The sequence below is a fragment of the Rhinopithecus bieti genome, unplaced genomic scaffold (assembly GCF_001698545.2).
Source record: "Rhinopithecus bieti isolate Rb0 unplaced genomic scaffold, ASM169854v2 scaffold_15838, whole genome shotgun sequence".
NCBI classification, from domain to species: Eukaryota; Metazoa; Chordata; class Mammalia; order Primates; family Cercopithecidae; genus Rhinopithecus; species Rhinopithecus bieti.
Window position 1 is genome coordinate 1000837 of NW_016808928.1, and position 19553 is coordinate 1020389.

The 19553-nt window shown below is 39.1% G+C and overlaps 1 protein-coding gene across 1 annotated transcript in view; it reads left to right on the forward strand.

Annotated features, from left to right (window-relative positions):
* The window catches only part of CSMD1 (CUB and Sushi multiple domains 1), a 1215136-nt gene that overhangs the window by 907939 nt on the left and 287644 nt on the right, over positions 1 to 19553 (forward strand). The window contains exons 28-31 of the mRNA XM_017887857.1: positions 4048 to 4242; positions 12834 to 12950; positions 16869 to 16982; positions 18803 to 18898. Of these exons, the coding sequence (XP_017743346.1) occupies positions 4048 to 4242; positions 12834 to 12950; positions 16869 to 16982; positions 18803 to 18898 (522 nt within the window). The remainder of the gene's footprint in view (positions 1 to 4047; positions 4243 to 12833; positions 12951 to 16868; positions 16983 to 18802; positions 18899 to 19553) is intronic.

Sequence of the window (19553 nt, forward strand, 5' to 3'; positions counted from 1 at the left end):
ACCACGCCCGGCTAATTTTTGAATTTTTAGTAGAGACGGGGTTTCATCATATTGGTCAGGCTGGTCTCGATCTCCTGATCTCAGGTGATCCACCTGCCTCGGCCTCCCAAAGTGCTGGCATTATAGGCACGAGCCACTGCGCCCAGCCAACAATAATTTCATTTTATCTCAACATTTTCCATGTCAACATGTCTGTGCCCTTCCCTGCCTCAGTCACCCATGGCTGGTTTGGCAAGGTTTCTGACGCTGCTCAGAGCTCTTTCCTTTGGTCCTCAGATCAGTGATTCACCGTTGATTTGCTATAAACCATTCCCTGCCATTAACATCCAAGGAAAACAGACTGACCTAAAAACCACCCTCAATTCAGCATTTTGCTATTGGGTCAATCAAAATAAATATGTATTTTTTCAAGTTTATTTCTCATGTGAACAAAATAAAATACAAGGTGTATTATAAAGAATTGGGGAAGAGGATTTAACAAAATATCAATTCACAGTAACGAGGGTTTTTCTTAAAAAAATGAAAATATTTTTATTTATTTACACTTTTGAGTTCAATTCGTATGAAAAATATTTTTTAAAAGAATATATTTTATGTTCCTTACCTCATTACCAGACCTGTTCGTATAGTTTTAAGTAGGCAATTGGTCTGTCTGCTCCCAAACATCAAAATCTGCAAACTTGGTACATTCAATAATCTGTCATAACTTGGTCGGGCACGTGCAAGCTTCACTTGCCTGTAATTCTCCCATGCACTTTGGAGGTCCGAGGCGTTGCGATCACGAGGTCAAGTGATGATTGAGAGACCTGAATTCTGCTGGCTAATGCACGGTGGAAACCCCGTTTCCTACTATATATAATATAAAAAAACTAGCGTCCGGCGAGTGGCGCGGGCGCTCTGTAGTTTCCCCGAGCTTATTGGGGGGCTGAGGCATGGAGGGATATGTGTGTTGACATCCTCTGTGTTTTTTCAGGCGGAACTCTGCAGTTATAGCCGAGATCCGGCCCACTGCACTCCTCAGCCTGGGCAACAGAGCGAGACTCTTTTTTTTGTTTCCCGTCCTCATAAAAAAATAAAAAAAAAAAAAAAGAAAAAAAAAAATCTGCAAACTTAGGGATATTTACTAAAATGTGCAATCTTAAAAAGTATACGACTTAGCAATCAGAATATCCTATGCCTTTGAGATAGTATCCGTCATGTTTAGGAATAGTGGAAAATAGTACTTTTGAGCCTTTGCCACATCATAAGGTAGTTTCTATGTTAACAAGAATTCACTAAAATGCATTTTACCTTGACACTACTTATTATATGATGGCCCCCCCCCCCAAAAAAAAAAATCACACAGGCGAGTAAACAAACAAAACAAATCCTCATATAAATGTGAGAGTGTACCTGATCATTGCCCACTGCAACAACTCCTGTTCTCCCCGGCATCCTAAGGCACATGAATAAATGGACCAATGAATGAATGAAGTATGAAGGGCCTTGCAAATTACATGAAGAAAGAACTTCCTTAATTTTTGTTTGGGTAACCAGCATGGCCATTTAACTGGGGACTACAGCTCTTGAGGTTTTAAAAGTTCTCCAGTGGAGTCTGTGAAAAATAAAAATCGCAGGAAAGAGAATAGGAACGATGCCATTGCATGCAGCCTGGAGCAGTGATGTCATTGCATCCAGCCTGGAGTAGGGATGCCATTGCATGCAGCCTACAACACTGATGTCATTGCATCTAGCCTGGAGAAATGATGCCATTGCTTTCAGCCTGGAGCAGTGATGCCATTGCATCCAGCCTCAAGCAGTGATGCCATTGTATCCAGCCTAGGGCAGTGATGTCATTGCATCTGGCCCAGAGCAAGTGCTAGTGTGGATCGTAAGGCAGGTGACAGATCCAGTTCTTAGGTGTGATGGGAAATAGCAGGGGCACCAGCAGTTGTGCTGTGCAACAATTCACAAGTCCTGGCTAAGGCAATCTACCAGGCCTCTGATGCAGGCAAGCTCAAAGGTATGCTTAAGTGGAACAGACAAGGACAACACAAAACACAGCCTCTATGAAGTCATCTAGTTAGAAAGCCTGGCAAATTGTAAGCAAAAAAAGTGCCAGTGATTTATCACTGAACATCCTGAAGTGACAACTAAGTAATGGAACTAAAAGATTAGATGCAGTTCATTGGGAAAAAAATCCTGCCATCAGAAATCAAAATTAGTGGCTTAAAGAAGAAAGTTGTGTAGGTGATATTTAATCAAACGGGAAACTAGACTAAAAGAGATTTATAACAAAAAATGATCAAAAAGGACAAAAGGACAACAGACATATATTAATAGGTGTGTACTGGGACATTTTTTATTTACAATAGGGGAAAATACTATGAACAAGGCCAATGCTTCTATTCACTAGATGCTCAGTACATTGTGTTGAATGATTGAATAAAAAATCAGAAAAAAATGAGCAACTTTTATAGTACCTACAGGTTTACTTATTTGATCTGTATTTCCTTAAAATAATGTTCTGTGTTCTATATGGGATTTAATGCAGTTACAAAGCAACATGTCAGCTACCATTTTCAAAATCCAAGTGGCTTTTCAGTAAAGCAATTAGCACTGGTTCGAAGGCACAAAACAAGAAATATACATAAAATATATATGTGTCATTTAATCTCAAATTCTTAAATGAACAAACTTATATAATCTATATTATATATAGATTTAATCAAAGTATGTAAATTATATATAAGAAATATAGTTTATTAAATATAACACATTATTATAATAGATTATTTATCTAATGCATATAATGATTAAGTCAGTGATCACCAAAGACATCTCTGTTTGGTTGATGATGATACACGGATTATTAAAAATATGATTGAAAATATTGAATCAATACAGTTAATCAGTTTTCTTTTTCTTCCTCCAGCTTCCCAAAGTTTAGCATTTTGTTTTCGCTTTTCCTCTTCCATTATATATTATCTGTTTCTAGCAGGATGGTAGAGTATAGGGTTATATACTTCTTCATTTAGAGATACTTTAGATGGTCTATTGAAATAGAAAATTAAAATATTAAGGCTACCAGAAGATAACTGAAATTGACTGCAGAGCAACATGACTCTGAAGAGAAAAGGCTTTGTATTTTTACTTGGGAAGAAGAAATACTTAATGCAGCCTAAAGTGAATGCCTAATTGAGGGGCCCCAGAATTGGGCAGGTCTCTGCAGAGTATCTGTGGAAGTGACTTAACTTTCCTTGAGTTTTACATTCTTAACATCCTTTCCTGGCAGAGGTGTTGTGGAGATTAGAATTAAACCAGAAATGCACCTAGTTCAGTGTCTGGTACATAATAAGCCCTCAAAACATTTCAGCAATTATTATAACTAAGGTAGAACTATTGGCTGTTAGTACATCCAGGGCACAATGTTTGACCATCATCTATCAGTCAATATATTTTTTTCTGCTAAGTTTGACGTTTACTCCATTAAGACTAACAACAGAAATACGGTAGTAAAAGAATAAGAACGATCATCCATCTTCATCTTCTAAGTTTGTCTATTGTTATTCATATAAGAAAGTGCTCTTAACTTTCAGGAATTAAACTGTTTCATTTTGAGAAGCCAAATTCTCCAGTCTTTTCTGAAAGGTGTGGCATGATTTTATGTTAATATGTTTGATGTACAAAAGTTAGAAAGTGAACCTCAATTTTTTTCAGAGTCAATTTTTCTTTGATTCAGCCCTAAAATGTATAGCCAAAAAAGCATAAATATATAAAATGTAGAACTACATTTTTTATGTAGATGAAGGTAATTTTATATCAATTCTGTGGTAAAATGTGGTTTTAAAATGGAAATATAATTTTATTTAAAAGGAATTTATTATTTAATTAATAGTTTCACTTGGTCATTAGCCAATCAATCAATATTCTTTGAGCATTTCTTACTTATTTAGGGCACTGTTCTGGGCCCTAAATAACACAATTAAAGAACCAACCCAACAAACAAATACACAAATAAGAATAAAATTCCTGCTCTCATGCAGATTACATTCATTTCTTTTGCAGAGAAACCACGGGAAGCTTGTTTTGACCCAGGAAATATAATGAATGGGACAAGACTTGGAACAGACTTCAAGCTTGGCTCCACCATCACTTACCAGTGTGACTCTGGCTACAAGATTGTTGACCCCTCATCCATCACCTGTGTGATTGGGGCTGATGGGAAACCCTCCTGGGACCAAGTGCTGCCCTCCTGTAATGGTGAGTGCACGCTTGGGTATTTTCTAGAAATACACCTTTCCTTTCAAATGCAGCATCTCATTGAAGAAATGGTTTCACATTTCAGCGTGCATTCCTCTAATCAGTGGTGAGGATTGCTTAGAGAGCTAGTGTGGAATGCATATCAGGCATTCATTGATCATTTAATGCAGCTAGTGTGTTAGCCATTCTCATAGGATTCTGGGAGGAGCAATATTTTTCCTTCATTCATACAGTTTGACATTTTTCACTTCTGTTTTTGTGTGTTCTAGACCTGTTCTTTATAAGAGGTGCTAATTAGCCTTCCCTAGTTACTTTTGTCTCTCTCTCCATCTGTCTGTCTGTCTCCCTCTCTCTCTCTCTCCCCCCGTATATAAAATACTTACATCTGGTCGGGCACGGTAGCTCACGCCTGTAATCCCAGCACTTTGAGAGGCTGAGGCGAGTGGACCATGAGGTCAGGAGTTCGAGACCAGCCTAACCAACATGGTGAAACCCTGTCTCTACTAAAAATACAAAAATTAACTGGGCATGGTGGTGCGCACCTGTGATCCCAGCTACTCAGTAGGCTGAGGCAGGAGAATCACTTGAACCCGGGAGGTGCAGGTTGCAGTGAGCTGAGATTGCATCACTGCACTCCAGCCTGGGTGACAGAGCAAGACTCCATCTCAAACACACACACACACACACACACACCTATTTATCTGTATATATATAGAGAGAAAAAACAAATATCTATACATTTGAATGGATATGTCATATCCCCCCAAAACAGCAATAGTTTGCAATTCCTTAGGAATTAAATTAGTAAAATCATTGAATCAGCATTCAAGGACAGACAAAACTAACCTACAGTGATAAAGTCAGACAGCAGCTGCCCTGTGGGTGTGAACTGGGGAGAGTGGGGTGACAGACTTCCTGGCTGCTGGCCACGGTACGTATCTTAACCTAGGTGGTGGTTTCAGGGGGGTCTCCACAGGCAAACACTCCTCAGGCTGTGGACCCATGACTTGTACCCTTTACATTTTGCATGGTATGTATTTATTAAAGAAGAAGAAGAAGGTAGAACTTTATGGTTTTTGCAGAGACATTCATTTCTAGGGTTATTTTAAGATGAACTCAAAGACCAGTTTAGTTTGATAAACTATGAAACAAACGTGTTTTCCTCAAGACAGCCTAACAATACTACTGGCACCTTCAGGCCAAATAAGCATTTTAAATATTACCGTACAGGAGGCTGGGCGCGGTGGCTCACGCCTGTAGTCCCAGCACTTTGGGAGGCTGAGGCGGGTGGATCACCTGAGGTCATGAGTTCGAGACCATCCTGGCTAACATGGAGAAACCCCCTTTCTACTAAAAACACAAAAAATTAGCCAGGCGTGGTGGCATGTGCCTGTAATCCCAGCTACTTGGGAGGCTGAGGCAGGCGTATCGTTTGAACCCGGGAGACAGAGGTTGTGGTAAGCCGAGACTGTGTCATTGTACTCCAGCTTGGGCAACAAAAGCAAAATTCCATCTCAAAAAAAGAAGGAAAATAAAAAAGAAAGAAAGAAAAGAAAAACGTATATAAGAAACTGAAATCAAACAAGCAAAACAAAATAAAACAAAACCTACTTCCCTGACATGTTCTGCTATTTCTATGTTTCTAAGTCCATTCTCTTATGACCCTGCAAGCTTTTAAGTTAAAGAAGTGTGTTTGTCTGGACCCAGCAGTAGTGACTGGCACAGAGTAAGAACTTACGCCAGGTGTGGTGGCTCACACCTGTAATCCCAGCACTGTGGGAGGCCAAGGCTAGTGGATCCCTTGAACTCAGCAGTTTGAGACCAGCCTGAGCAACATGACGAAACCCCATCTCTCCCAAAAATGCAGTACAAAACTTAGCTGGGTGTGGTGGCTCATGCCTGTAGTCCCAGCTGCTTGGGAGGATGAGGTAGGAGGATTGCTGGAGCCCAGTAGGTGAAGGTTGCAGTGAGCCGAGATCCCGCCACTGCTCTCTAGCCTGGGCAACAGATCGACAGATGGAGAAAATTAATTTTTGTGTTTTAAAATCATGATTATAGGCCAGGTTATGCATCAGTCCTTTCTAGTCATCTGTTTAATTAAAAATTCTGATAGTTTAGTCATTGGTTTACTTGCTTTGGGAGACTTTTCTAAATGAAAAGTTATACAGTCCCTCTTTTCTAAGTTTATTAAAAACTAAAGTAAGAAGCATGTGGGAGCTTAAAATAGAACTCAGCGTGCTCATAGGTGAGGGAGGCAGTGAGCCAGAGTGGCTTTGAGGTAAAGAGAGCCTTTGACCTAGCATTACAAGTCAGGACCATGGTCTCCCCGGTGCCTGCACAGTCCCCAAAACAGGACGGAGCCAAGCTAAGAAGTGGGTGTGACTTGGTGAGAAGGTGGGCACGAGGGAGCTGAAAGTCTCCGCCCAGCACCCACCCTTCCCTGTCCTGGCCCAGGAGGGGCCGCACCTCCACCCCCTCCTCTCTTACCGCCAGGCTGGGTGCCCCTTATATCATGAGCGGCCTGGGCAGTGCATGCGGGTGGTTCTGGGTGCCTGCCATGTACTCTTGCAGTTGGCCAGGGGCCGGCTGTGAGTTGCTGTCCAAGGTCCTGAGGATCCTCCCTTCTGGGCGAGGCGTGGCCAGTGCCGGCAAGGCCGGGCTTGTGAGCCAAGGGCAGCACTGAAAGGAGCGCCCTGCAGAGTGACCAGATCTCGCCTCACCTCCTCCCGTCTGTGTCACTCCAGACAGGATACACAAGGCTGAGAGTGATGCCAGTCTCTAGGTCACAAATGTTAGGAGGATAAATTCCACAGGCATCAGGCTCCCCAAAACTAGTAAATCTTAATTCTGAATGTAACTGGTTTCCAAAACCATTTTGACGTAACAAAGGGCAATAACCTCAAACCCTTTTGATTTGACACCCAATCAATATAACTATTGAGCATGCAACCTCCATCTCTGCAACACATTACAGGTACTGACTGTCTCAGCATCTGTGTTATAGACTCCATAATTACTACATGAACGCAGACATTTAAAAAGATAGAATTTGAGACCAGACAAAGCTGCTCATGCCTGTAATCTCAGCACTTTGAGAGACTAAGGCAGGAGGATCGCTTGAGGCCAGGAGTTCAAGACTACTCAGGGCAACATAGACCCCATCTCTACAAAAAAATATAAAAATAAAATAAAATGAGCTGGGTGGGGTGGTGCACCTGTGGAGTTCCAGCTACTCAGGAGGCTGTAGCGGGAGGACCCCTTAAGCTCAGGAGGTTGATGTTGCAGTGAACCGTGATTGGATCACTGCACTCCAGCCTGGGCAACAGAGCAAGACCCTATCTCAAGAAAAAAATAATATTAATTTTGAGTAAAAATTCTAATTTTCTTTCTTATATCCCAGAAAATGATTTTTGCATCTCTTGGTGTATTTTTTCCCCCACTGCAGATATCTTTAGCAATTATATAGAGTCTAGTGTGAGGCAGATAAAAGTAGGTAGCGAAATTGAAGAAAGATCATGAATTCTGTACTTTTGTTAACTAATAATACAAAAGGCATTTAATTTATATTAAATTCATTACAGTTGGATTTGTGGGGAGTGATAAAACTTTAGCCATAGAAAAAGCATGGCTAAAGTATTAGCCATAGGAAAAATACTTTTCTATGGCTAAAGAAAAGTATATATGTATAAACTTTATATTTATATAAAGTGTATATACTTTATATATATTCTCTCTATATACAGACATATGTATATTATGTATCTTAATTCATGCACACATATATAGGAATTATACATATATACACACCTATATGTATATATATTCACATATTCCTATATATAGGATATATACATATTCTTATATATATATCCTATATATAGGTTATATATATGAAACCAAATTTTTAATTAGAGATTGTTTCACTTTCCATGTCTGAAGATCTGCGGAGTGAGGCACAATTTATTTTTTCAGTCATCAAAGAGCATCACGCAAGGAACACTGATTTCCCCATATGGAGTATTCTATTTACATGTAAATAAAACTCTGTATTTGAAATCTGGAAAGCAGAGATGGCTTCTCCTGTAGTGCATCTTGGATCTCTCATGGAGAGCAGCATGTTTTATGCATGAACCTGTGTCTGTGATTTATTCAGATCTCCAGTTAACCTTGGGGCCTTTTGCTCTACTTTAAATATTTTGATAGTTCCTACATCATGGGATGCAGTAGGTGCATTTTGGACCAGTTTGTTTTAGATGCGTGGTGTCATGTTTTTCCTGTTTATTCATCTATTACCTACAAATTTTGTTTATTGAAGTTTTTTGTAGAATTGTAACTGAAACTGAAACAAGGTAGAGCCCCTTTCATGGGTCAGAATGACTCTGTTTGCTAGTTTTGTGTATTCAATTTGGTTCTATGTGATTGCCTTTATGTATGAGATGTATGTATTCTAATTAGCCAGATGGATAAGCAAGCTTCTTGTTAACATTAGCAATGAATGCTCTTGTATGTCTTTATTCATTTAGGCAATAATCTGTTTAATATGTTAATTACCAAATAACAAACATTTATTTATTTTTCCTCTGTTGTTGTATTAAAATTAAATAACTCCTAAGGTGAGAAGCACCATGGCTGTTTCTTAGATTAGCACAGTAACACAGACATAACAATTATTAAGAATTAGGCCAGGCGCGGTGGCTCAAGCCTGTAACCCCAGCACTTTGGGAGGCCGAGACGGGCGGATCACGAGGTCAGGAGATCGAGACCATCCTGGCGAACACGGTGAAACCCCGTCTCTACTAAAAAAAAAAATACAAAAAACTAGCAGGACAAGGTGGTGGGCGCCTGTAGTCCCAGCTACTCAGGAGGCTGAGGCAGGAGAATCGCGTGAACCCGGGAGGCAGAGCTTGCAGTGAGCTGAGATCTGGCCACTGCACTCCAGCCTAGGAGACAGAGCGAGACACAGAGCGAGAACTCTGTCTCAAAAAAAAAAAAAAAAAAAAAAAAAAAAGAATTAAATAAAAATCTCTCGAAAAAAATATTTTTCTAACCACAAAATGTTTGGGTCATGTATGAAACATGTAATTGTTGTAGTTCTGGCGTGCCGTAGGCTTTCTGATCTGAGGAATAACTGACAGGCACAAGCAGCCATTCTATCAAGGTAGTAAAGACAGAAGTTCTGACGCAGTTTCCCTTAATTTCATCCCTTTGGCTTTTTTAAGTGCCTCTAGTATTCATAAGCCAATGACCTCTTTTATTCTGTCCTTGGACAAAGTGTTTCTTTGTAGTTATACTTTAAAAACATGTATTAGCAGGGTTTCCTAGAGGGACAGAACGATGGACAAGCTACATATATAAAGGGGAATTTAGTAAGCCATTAATCACATGATCACAAGTTCCGCCACATAATGCGTCTGCAGGCTGAGGAAACAAGGAGGGCCATTCTGAGTTCCAAAACTGAAGAGCTTGGAGTTCGATGTTCAGGGGCAAGAAGGGCATACCAACCCAGGAGAAAGATGTAGGCCTAGCGAGTCTCTCAATTTCCCATTTTTCTGCCTGCTTTTATTCTAGCCATGTTGGCAGTTCTATGATGTGCCCACCCAAATTAAGGGTGAGTCTGGCTTTGGCCATCCGCCACTGACCTCCCAAATGTTTTAGTCTCCTTTGGGGCAGCAGCCCCAGCAGACACATCCAGGAATCGATACTTTGGATCCTTCAAATCCAAAGTTGAAAGCTCAGTATAACCATCACAAACATAGGCCGGGCGTAATGGCTAACACCTGTAATCCAGCACTTTGGGGAAGCCCCGAGCCAGGTGGATACGAGGTCAAGAAGATCGAGACGGTATCCTGGCCAACACGGTAAAACGCCGTCCTCTACCAAAATACAAAAATCAGGCTGTGCTTGGTGGTGCGGCGCTCTCGTAGTCCGCCAGCTAACCTCAGGAGGCTGAGGCCAGGAGAATCTGTTCTGAACGCCGGTAGGCGAGGTTGCAGTGAGCCAAGATCGTGCATTGCACTTCCCAGGCTCTTTCGTGAACCAGAGCGTCAGAAGATGCGTTCTTGATAAGAATTAGTTCAACCATCGCTAATAAAATGGGAATCAAAATTTGGGCCCAGTGATGAAGTTTTTCCACCTTTTTACTTATACTTTTTTTTTTTTTTTTTTTTTTTGAGACGGAATCTCGCTCTGTCGCCCAGGCGGAGTGAGTGGGCGCGATTCCCGGCTACTGCAAGCTCCGCTCCCCGGTTCCCGCCATCTCCTGCCTCAGCCCCCGAGGTAGCCTGGGACTACAGGTCGCCCGCCACCTCGCCAGCTAGTTTTTGGCATTTTTGTAGAGACGGGGTTCACCGTGTTAGCCAGCGCGATGTTCGGTCCCTGACCTCGTGATCCCCGCCCGGCCTCGGCCTCCCAAAGTGCTGGGATTACAGGCGTGAGCCACCGCGCCTGGCCTACTTATACTTCTTGTTTAAAATTTAAAACTAAATTTTTAATGGAAAAAGATCATTTGCAAAGTGATATGTTTCAATTTTATGTGACTGAGCGGAATTAAAATACATTTTCATTCTATATTTGTGTGTTTTTTTTTTTTTAACTTGAACTTGAAGCTTTTGAGGAAAAAGAAAAGATAGTTCTGACGTACCCTGGTTGACCTCACATGGTGATGGTGGAGGAAAATATCTGAGGGATGTGTCTGCCTTGGTAGAGTGAGTGACGCCAGGATTCTACTGGAAACCTTCAGTTTTGGAGCTTACAGAAATACCCTCCATCTAAAAGTGAAAATAAAATGTTTCTATTTAAAACTGGAAAAAACTAAATAGAAGTGTTTTAGAGTGATAACGTGATTTTGAATTAAGACACTAGCATGAAGGCTGAGCTTAGTTAAGTAAAAATCGCTGCCAGCTGGTCATAAACAGATCAAAGCTGTCAGATGTCTGAGCTGTTTTCCTTTGACTTTTAGAATACAATTCAAGTTTTTCAAGCGATTGTAATGCAGAGGTTCAGGAAATTTCTTAACTAATCATCATTAACAAGATGCCTTAACCATAGCATTACCATTTTCTAAGGAGTTTTATTCATCATGGAAAATATTCTGTCCATCAATTAAGATTTAACATAATGCTAATTAACGTTCAGAGGATTAAACATCTTATCTCTAACTTTTTTTCCTTTGAGGCTTGAAAATTGCTATTGTGGCTGGGCACAGTGGCTCACGCCTGTAATCCCCTGTAATCCCAGCACTTTGGGAGGCCAAGGCAGGCAGATCACGAGGTCTGGAGTTCGAGACCAGCCTGCCCAACATGGTGAAACTCCGTCTCTACTAAAGATACAAAAAAAAAAAAAAAAAAACCCAAAACATTAGCCAAGTGTGGTGGCACATGCCTGTAATCCCAGCTACTCGGGAGGCTGAAGCAGGAGAATTGTTTGAACTCAGGGAGGCAGAGGTTGCAGTGAGTGGAGATCACACCATTGCACTCCAGCCTGGGTGACAGGGCAAGACTCCGTCTCAAAAAAAAAGAAAAAGAAAGAAAAGAAAAGAAAAAGAAAATTGCCATATCAAGGAGAAATGAGCTGTAGAAATATAACCTTTCTGAAATACTGAAGATAATTCTGAATTCAAATCAGTGACGGTATATCTAAGATAGGAAGTGCAGTCAGGCCACAGCCAGCATGGTAAGGGTGCAATAGGCTGTACTGAGTGGCTCCTGCGCTGGTCAGTGCTCTATGCTAAATAGATGAGCGGAGCGGACTTGACCCCTCCTTATGTAAAAATATAAGGAAATAGAGTACTGGCAATGTAAAGACTGGATATCAAATGGCTGGGATTTAATTGGAGGTCTGTTCCATGATGCTTTAAAAAGTGCTTTGAACATCTGTGTACAGTGTTTTTCATTTTCTTAGCAAAAGTGAAGCCAAAGTAAGTAAGATAACTGGGGAAAAATTAAGACATACTCACACATACACATACACACAGACATACCCCCCGCCCCCCCCACCTCTCTATATTTTATAAGCCCTAACTTTCTAATAATGGATTCCTTTAGTTTTAAATCGAACTCGTAGAAGAGACCCCAAAAGCGTTAGTAATTATACATGTTGCTTTTTTACTGAAACTATAAGATAAAACGTTAAAACAAACAAAACCCCCTAAAAAGCAAAACATTTTCCCTTTTAGTCCCATATTAATATAAAAGTGATAGAAAACTGATATAATCTTTGTATCTCTTAGGTTAATATGAGGATTGACTTTGAACAGACAACTCTGGCTAGACTTTCTAAAATAATTTAATCATTTGTCTTTACAGAACCTGTTCTATTATTATTATAACTGTTTCCCTTATGATTGTAATACATCTGAGACATGGCCTTGAAAATAATATTAGGTTTTTCTCCTAAGTTGCATTACTTCTTACCTGGTAAATCTTTGTTTTTCTATTACATTGATAGCAATGCAAAACAAGATTTTAACATATTATTTCGTTAAGTTTTCAGTAAATGTGCTCATGTATTTGATATTTTTCAGCTTTGGCTCACCTGTCACGTGCACTATTATTATTGCACAGCACCTCATTCTCGGTTGGTTTTATTTTCAGCTCCCTGCGGAGGCCAGTACTTGGGATCGGAAGGAGTAGTTTTATCACCAAACTACCCCCATAATTACACAGCTGGTCAAATATGCCTCTATTCCATAACGGTCCCAAAGGAATTCGGTAAGGATGTCCTTTTATTTTTAATTCATTGTCATGTTTCCTTTCAGGGTTAATTTTTCTCTCATCCGATAAACAGGTATTCTAGAGCTTAGTGAAATAGTTCATGTAAAAGCAAATGAGTTGCATTTTAGTAGCAGGCTTTCCAAACGTATCCCACACAATGTCCGTTACAATCCTTTTACCAATGTGATATTAAACGCCTACAGTCCCCGCTAGGGTTATGATCCAGAATAATCAGAGAGAATTAATTTGGCTTTTTTCTTAGGTTTCTCACACATCGTTCTTTCCATTGGTTGTTTTTATGAGCAAGGGAGGATTTCTCATAAAGTAGAGGGTGGGTCAGAGCGCTGTGTGCATGTCTGTGCATGAATGGCACGTACATTCAGTGAATTCAGTAACCAGATCGTGATCGAAATCACTGCATCCTTGAGTCAACCTGTAAGTGCTCAGGGATGGAGAAGCAGGCACAGTCCTGACTGTTTCACCTGCTGAACCCTGACTTTCTATTTCCCTCCTACACCTTGTGTCCAATTTGAGCGAATTTTCCAAGATGACTTCATTTCCAGAAGAGCCTTCCCTGGTCGCTCTGCACTTCATTTATGTGATGCTCATCTCACTCCTGACCAGGACCATTTATCTTGGATCGGATTCTTTTCTGGAGTAAACCGGATAGTAGCTATCGTCATCTTAAAGACGATTTCCCTCTTTCCGTTAGGAAAATTGAAAACACTACCTAGTCAAGGTTTTTATATATGTCTGAGACAGCAATCACTCACTCAGCATATAAAGCAGATAAAATTCTAATGTTAGACTGTATTTGAGGTAAAGCATTTTAACATATGACAAGAAAGTTATTTGATGGGTAAGAAACTGGTGTGTGGGAGACATTATTTTTATAAACTTCTATTATGTTATGATTCCCAGGCTTCTTACGAATTTAATAATGCACACCCTCCCTGAGCCTTGCTGTTCCCTTTGTTATGATAAATGGACAATGATACCTAAAACGGGTTCTAGATTCGAACTCTTTAAGTTGGCCCAAATTCTTTAAAGTCCCTCATTTAACTTCAACCTTAATTTAGAATTTGAACAAAATACATTTTTCTCACCTAAATGCTCAGCAGTATTCCCCTGATTATCACAAAAAAAGTCTTTTTTATGAATGCGTGACAAAATATACTTATTACAATGAAGTTTAGCAGCCATATCCTATTATTTTAGTTAAATACAAAATATTATTGTCATCACTACACAATTAAAATTTTTCAGCTAAAAAAGTCATACTCATATCCTAAATATTGATTATAATTTCCTGATCTGAAAGATTTAATTACACAAACACATCACATCCTATCTGGCAGAAAGTCTCAGTGTGGAATAACATAGTTATAGCGAATCTTTAATGAAAATGCATTCTGTCTTTTACTTTCTTCCCCCATTCCTTACTTTTTCCTACGAAATAAACAAATTAACTAAACAATTAATCTCACAGTATTTGTAAGTCCATGGATGCAAAGATGAAACGAATCTGGTCCATGTCCCTCTCAGGCTTATGGTGTGGGAGTGAGGCAGACGTGCCATCCAGACATTACGGGGTGACGTGATCCTTACCAGGTAGGAAGGGGCTGCTTCCTGTCTGTCAACACAGGCTGAAAATGGGAAGCAATATTATTAATAAGACAGGTCTTCAGATAACCCAGTTTCCTCTATTCTCATCTAAAACCATAGCCAAGAATGCTTTCTAAAACACAAATTTAAGCGTTTTGGTATTGTGATAAACATTCTTACTCACTCCCGTTACCTACAGAACAAAGTGTTTATGTTTCAGGGTGGCCTTTGAGGTCCTTGCCACAGACCTTTGCATTCCAATCCCCCTGTTTGTTTTTTATCCACGGAGTGTTAGCTGAAGTTGACTGTTTGCTGCATTTGTCCCCTCTACCATTTTGCTTTTTGTATTCCATTTGCTGATATAATTTCTTATATTCCATTCTTCCACGAATCCTTCTTGAAGAACTAGTGATAGTGCCATCCCCACCGTGAAGCATTGATGGTTCCCGCGGCTGAAGCCCCACAACCCTTTGTTTGTTCTTCTCATCACATTCTCATGATTTCTAGCAGTAGCGTGGCTAGCACTGAGTAGCTTTTCTCTCTTGGAAACTGAGTTTGCTCACTAGGGCTGACTGTGAGTGACGAGTTAGAACCCAGGTGAAGGAGGCGCCTCAAGGAAGATGTCAGGGCCATCTCTAGAATGAGCTGGGCATTCCTCCTGGCTGCTGACACCTTGCATTCAAAATCCATATTTGTCGTGGAAATTACCGAACACGCTCGAGTGTGATAGTCCTGGGACAATGTTAATATCGCCTTCCCTCCTTTTTTCTTAGTTTCTAATATGAGGTGGATGTCAGCTAAATATTTCTTGAAAAAGAGTAGAAATTATCTATGAATGATTCACTTTTTTGACCCAAGTTTTTGGCCTCCAATATGATAAAAATCTAATGAACTTGGGGAGGTGGTGGGTGGGTTAGGATGGTATAAGCAAGATCTGTAGAGAAAGTATTAAGTCCTCTCCCTCTCTAATTTCTGAAAAAAGTTTTAGTGCATTTCATCTATTGGAAAATTCACCTAGTCTATATGACTTCTTTGTGTTTTTCTCTGGGAAATTATAAAATCTTCAAAGACAATATTAGATACGTGTGTATGGATTCAGTTACATAAATATATGTATGTGTGTCTATACACATATGGGCACACACACTGTTACAGTTAGATTACTTTCATCATACTGACAAATATTAACAGTAATTCTTTCTATTGGAATTCTGACACACACAACTAGTGCACACACCTCCATTTCTTGTTCATAATGGTTTAGAATGATTGTAGTGCAAATCTTACAATAAATAAGAAAAGGATTAGTTGTTTATTGCTTGTAAATATATACTAACTCACAGGTTTTCCTGCATATATAAAGGCCCTCTATATCATCAATCTGAATACACAGTATCAGTTAAATTTGAAGTCACAAAGTATATAGTTATGTTTTACTTGAAGGATGTGTGTTCACACAACTTTCGTAACCTGTAGGGTAAATGAAATTGTAGAGTGGAAAACAGCAAGTGATTCCTATTATATGCCACAGAATCACGTGTGTAAATCAGTTTGTATGAATACAGCAATGTATTAATATGAATTTGGCATTATAATAACCTTTTGTGAGGAATGTAAATTCCTCATCAAATCATCATGGGGCTTGATCCTTTGCTTATTTTTCATTGAATTAAATGTTGCTAAATATTTGAAAATATAGGGAAGTCTTTACAGATTTTTTTTTTTTTTTTGAGACCGCGTCTCACTCTGTCACCCAGGCTGGAGTGCAGTGGCACAATCTCAGCTCATTGCAACCTCTGCCTTCCAGGTTCAAGCAATTCTCCTGCCTCAGCCTCCTGAGTACCTGGGATTACAGGCAGCCACAACCAAGCCTTGCTAATTTTTGTATTTTTAATAGAGGCAGGGTTTCACCATGTTGGCCAGGCTGATCGTGAACTCCTGACCTCAAGATGATCCACCTGCCTCCGCCTCCCAAAGTACTGGGATTACAGGCGTGAGCCACCACATCCAGCCCAGATATTCTTAATGCTGTGTTTATTAAAACAAAAACATTCTTCATTTAATGTTCAAATTTGAAATAAAGCAGTATTTTTTCTTTTATTAAATGCCAAAAGTCAAGAAGCAAAGTAAAATAGTTTCGTCAACTGAAAACTTAGAAAGCAGAGAAAATAAGTTGATATTTATTTTTTACCAGATTCTTAGGATAATGATCCTTTGGGGCAATTAATAATAGATATTCAGTGAAATCAAAAATCTCCATTTTGTTTTCTTAGAGCATCTTGTGCCAACATCCCCCGTCTTATTTTTTAGTGGTCTTTGGACAGTTTGCCTATTTCCAGACGGCCCTGAATGATTTGGCCGAATTATTCGATGGAACCCACGCACAGGCCAGACTTCTCAGCTCGCTCTCTGGGTCTCACTCAGGTAGGTCTTAAAGCATTTTGCCCTTAATTTAGTTTAGACAGCTAGGGGATTGATTTTAACTTGTCAATTTCTTTTGCTTTGTTTTAATGAATGAGAAATGTAATCATTTTGAATCTGCGTGTGTGCTTAGAAAATCTTATTTTAGATGTAAGATCTCAAAAGTGTTTTATCTCAGATATAAAATCACCTGCTTTTATCATCTTACTAAGATTGCAGAAAATATAATATTTATCTCAGTAAAAGGGGCAAAGATCCGAAAAAGAGGATGGGCTAATCAACTATCATCTGTGTTTAATTTTGTATCCCATGTGTCTTAACCTCCCCTCTGGATATAAAAATGATTAACATTTCGGTCCAAATCATTCTAAGCCTGTGAGTCCTACATAGAGAGACCCATTAATAACTGCACATCTGCCCGTGTTCACATGTACACATGCATACATTTGTCCACACGTGCACACAAACACACAGGAACCCCCAGAAAACATGGACTGTTATTTCAAAACTTATTTTTATCCCATTCTTACCCTTAAAATCACATACAGAAATCTGTCTCTAACAAACACTGTATACAGCCAGTGTCCTTACTCTGAGTTCTGAATGGTATTCTGTGGGTTTAACGTAGCACAATTTAACCCCACTTTTAATTGATGACCTACCCCTTATTTGTACTGATACGTTTTCATCATTTACGAAACCAGTTTGGTACTGAGTACATTCACTAATTTGCCTAGTAAACTATATGCATCACAAGCTTTGACCAATTAAGATTAAGATTTGGTTATTTCCAGGTTTTCACTATTTCATTATTAACTAAAAGTCTTAAGACCTATGTTTTGTTCTTTTCTACCAGGGTTCAGTGACATATCTAAGAATGCATTAGAGGATACATGTTAAATATGTTGATTCTTAGTAACACATTGTCCTCTGAAAGGCTTATGCCAATTCACACACCTCCCACCACTGCTTGAGACAGACTCTTCCACATTTTATATGTGCTTTTATATATTTTTTATTTTATTTTATTATTATTATTATTTTATTATTATTATTATTTTTTGAGACGAAGTCTCACTCACTCTGTTTCCCAGGCTAGAGAGCAGTGGCACCATCTTGGCTCACTGCAACCCCCATCTCCCAGGTTCAAGCAATTCTCTTGCCTCAGCCTCCTGAGTGACTGGGATTACAGGCATGTGCCACCATAGCTGGCTAATTTTTGCATTTTTAGTAGAGATGTGGTTTCCCCATGTTGGCCAGGCTGGTCTCAAACTCCTGGCCTCAAGTGATCCACCAGCTTCAGCCTCCCAGAGTGTTGGGATTACAGGTGTGAGCCACTGCGCCTGGCCTATATGTGCTTCTAAAGGTTAAAAATATACTTCAGAAGGTCTTTTCTGAATCCTTTAATTTTTAAAAAGTCATCTTTGGATTCAGTTACTTTTAAAAAATTTTAAGTAAAATTCTTTTAATTTTTAACTAAAATCAAATTAAGGTGATCCTGAGCAAATGATTCACCCTTGACTTCTGTCTCCGTTATTATATAGAGCTACTTACCATCGGTGCTTTCTTCAAAAAAAGTCATCAGTGAAATCATGATTTCAGTATATTTTAATCAAATGCACTGCCTATTCTTGCCTGGGACAGAGTTTTAAATCTTTATAAAACAACATATTTGAGTTTTAAACCACAAAGTGAAAATGTTTTAAAAGTTCAAAAAACAAATGTGAAATTTCAGCTTTATCACCATTTTCCAAAATACACCTGTCCTCCATGGTGCTGTGTGTTTTCTGAATCCCACATATTATCTCTGTCTTCATTTCTAGGGGAAACATTGCCCTTGGCTACATCAAATCAAATTCTGCTCCGATTCAGTGCGAAGAGCGGTGCCTCTGCCAGGGGTTTCCACTTCGTGTATCAAGGTGAGGGTCACTCCCCATGTCTCCACATGTCACTGTGGTCCTTCCTGACGCTGCACACACCACCAGTCTCAGACAGAGCACTCAGAACATCTCAGTGGCATTTTTGTCATATTTAAGGAGCTGGAGGTGTTCGTATGTTCATAATGAGTTATTTAATAAAAATGTTATAATTTTTTGACAGTTGAAACTCGTATTTCTACTACAAAACAGAATAATATCTCATCAGGCACTAGAAGGGAATAAATATTGATCATATTACCTTTCTGTAGCTCTTCACATCTTGGAAGATGATTTCAAATACAATAATTTATCTAATTAAGTATTTTGTAATAGTTTAGATCTTAGTAACAATATATGAAATATATTTAAAATGCATTATACAATTCTACATTTTATAAAAACTAAGCTTAAAAGGAAATTTAACAAAACAAAACAAAAAACAAAATATCATACATGCATCTCTTATCCTAACTAAATACCTATTTATTTTGTTTGTGTTTTATTTACGTTGGGTACTTTTACACCTTTATACTTATTTTTTAATTTAAACCTTTTAAAAAATATTTGAGATTGCTCAAAGATTCTGAAAAGCTAAGAATTTTCTCCGAATATGTTTCACTTTTGTTTTGCATATTCATTATATGAACTTGAAAAA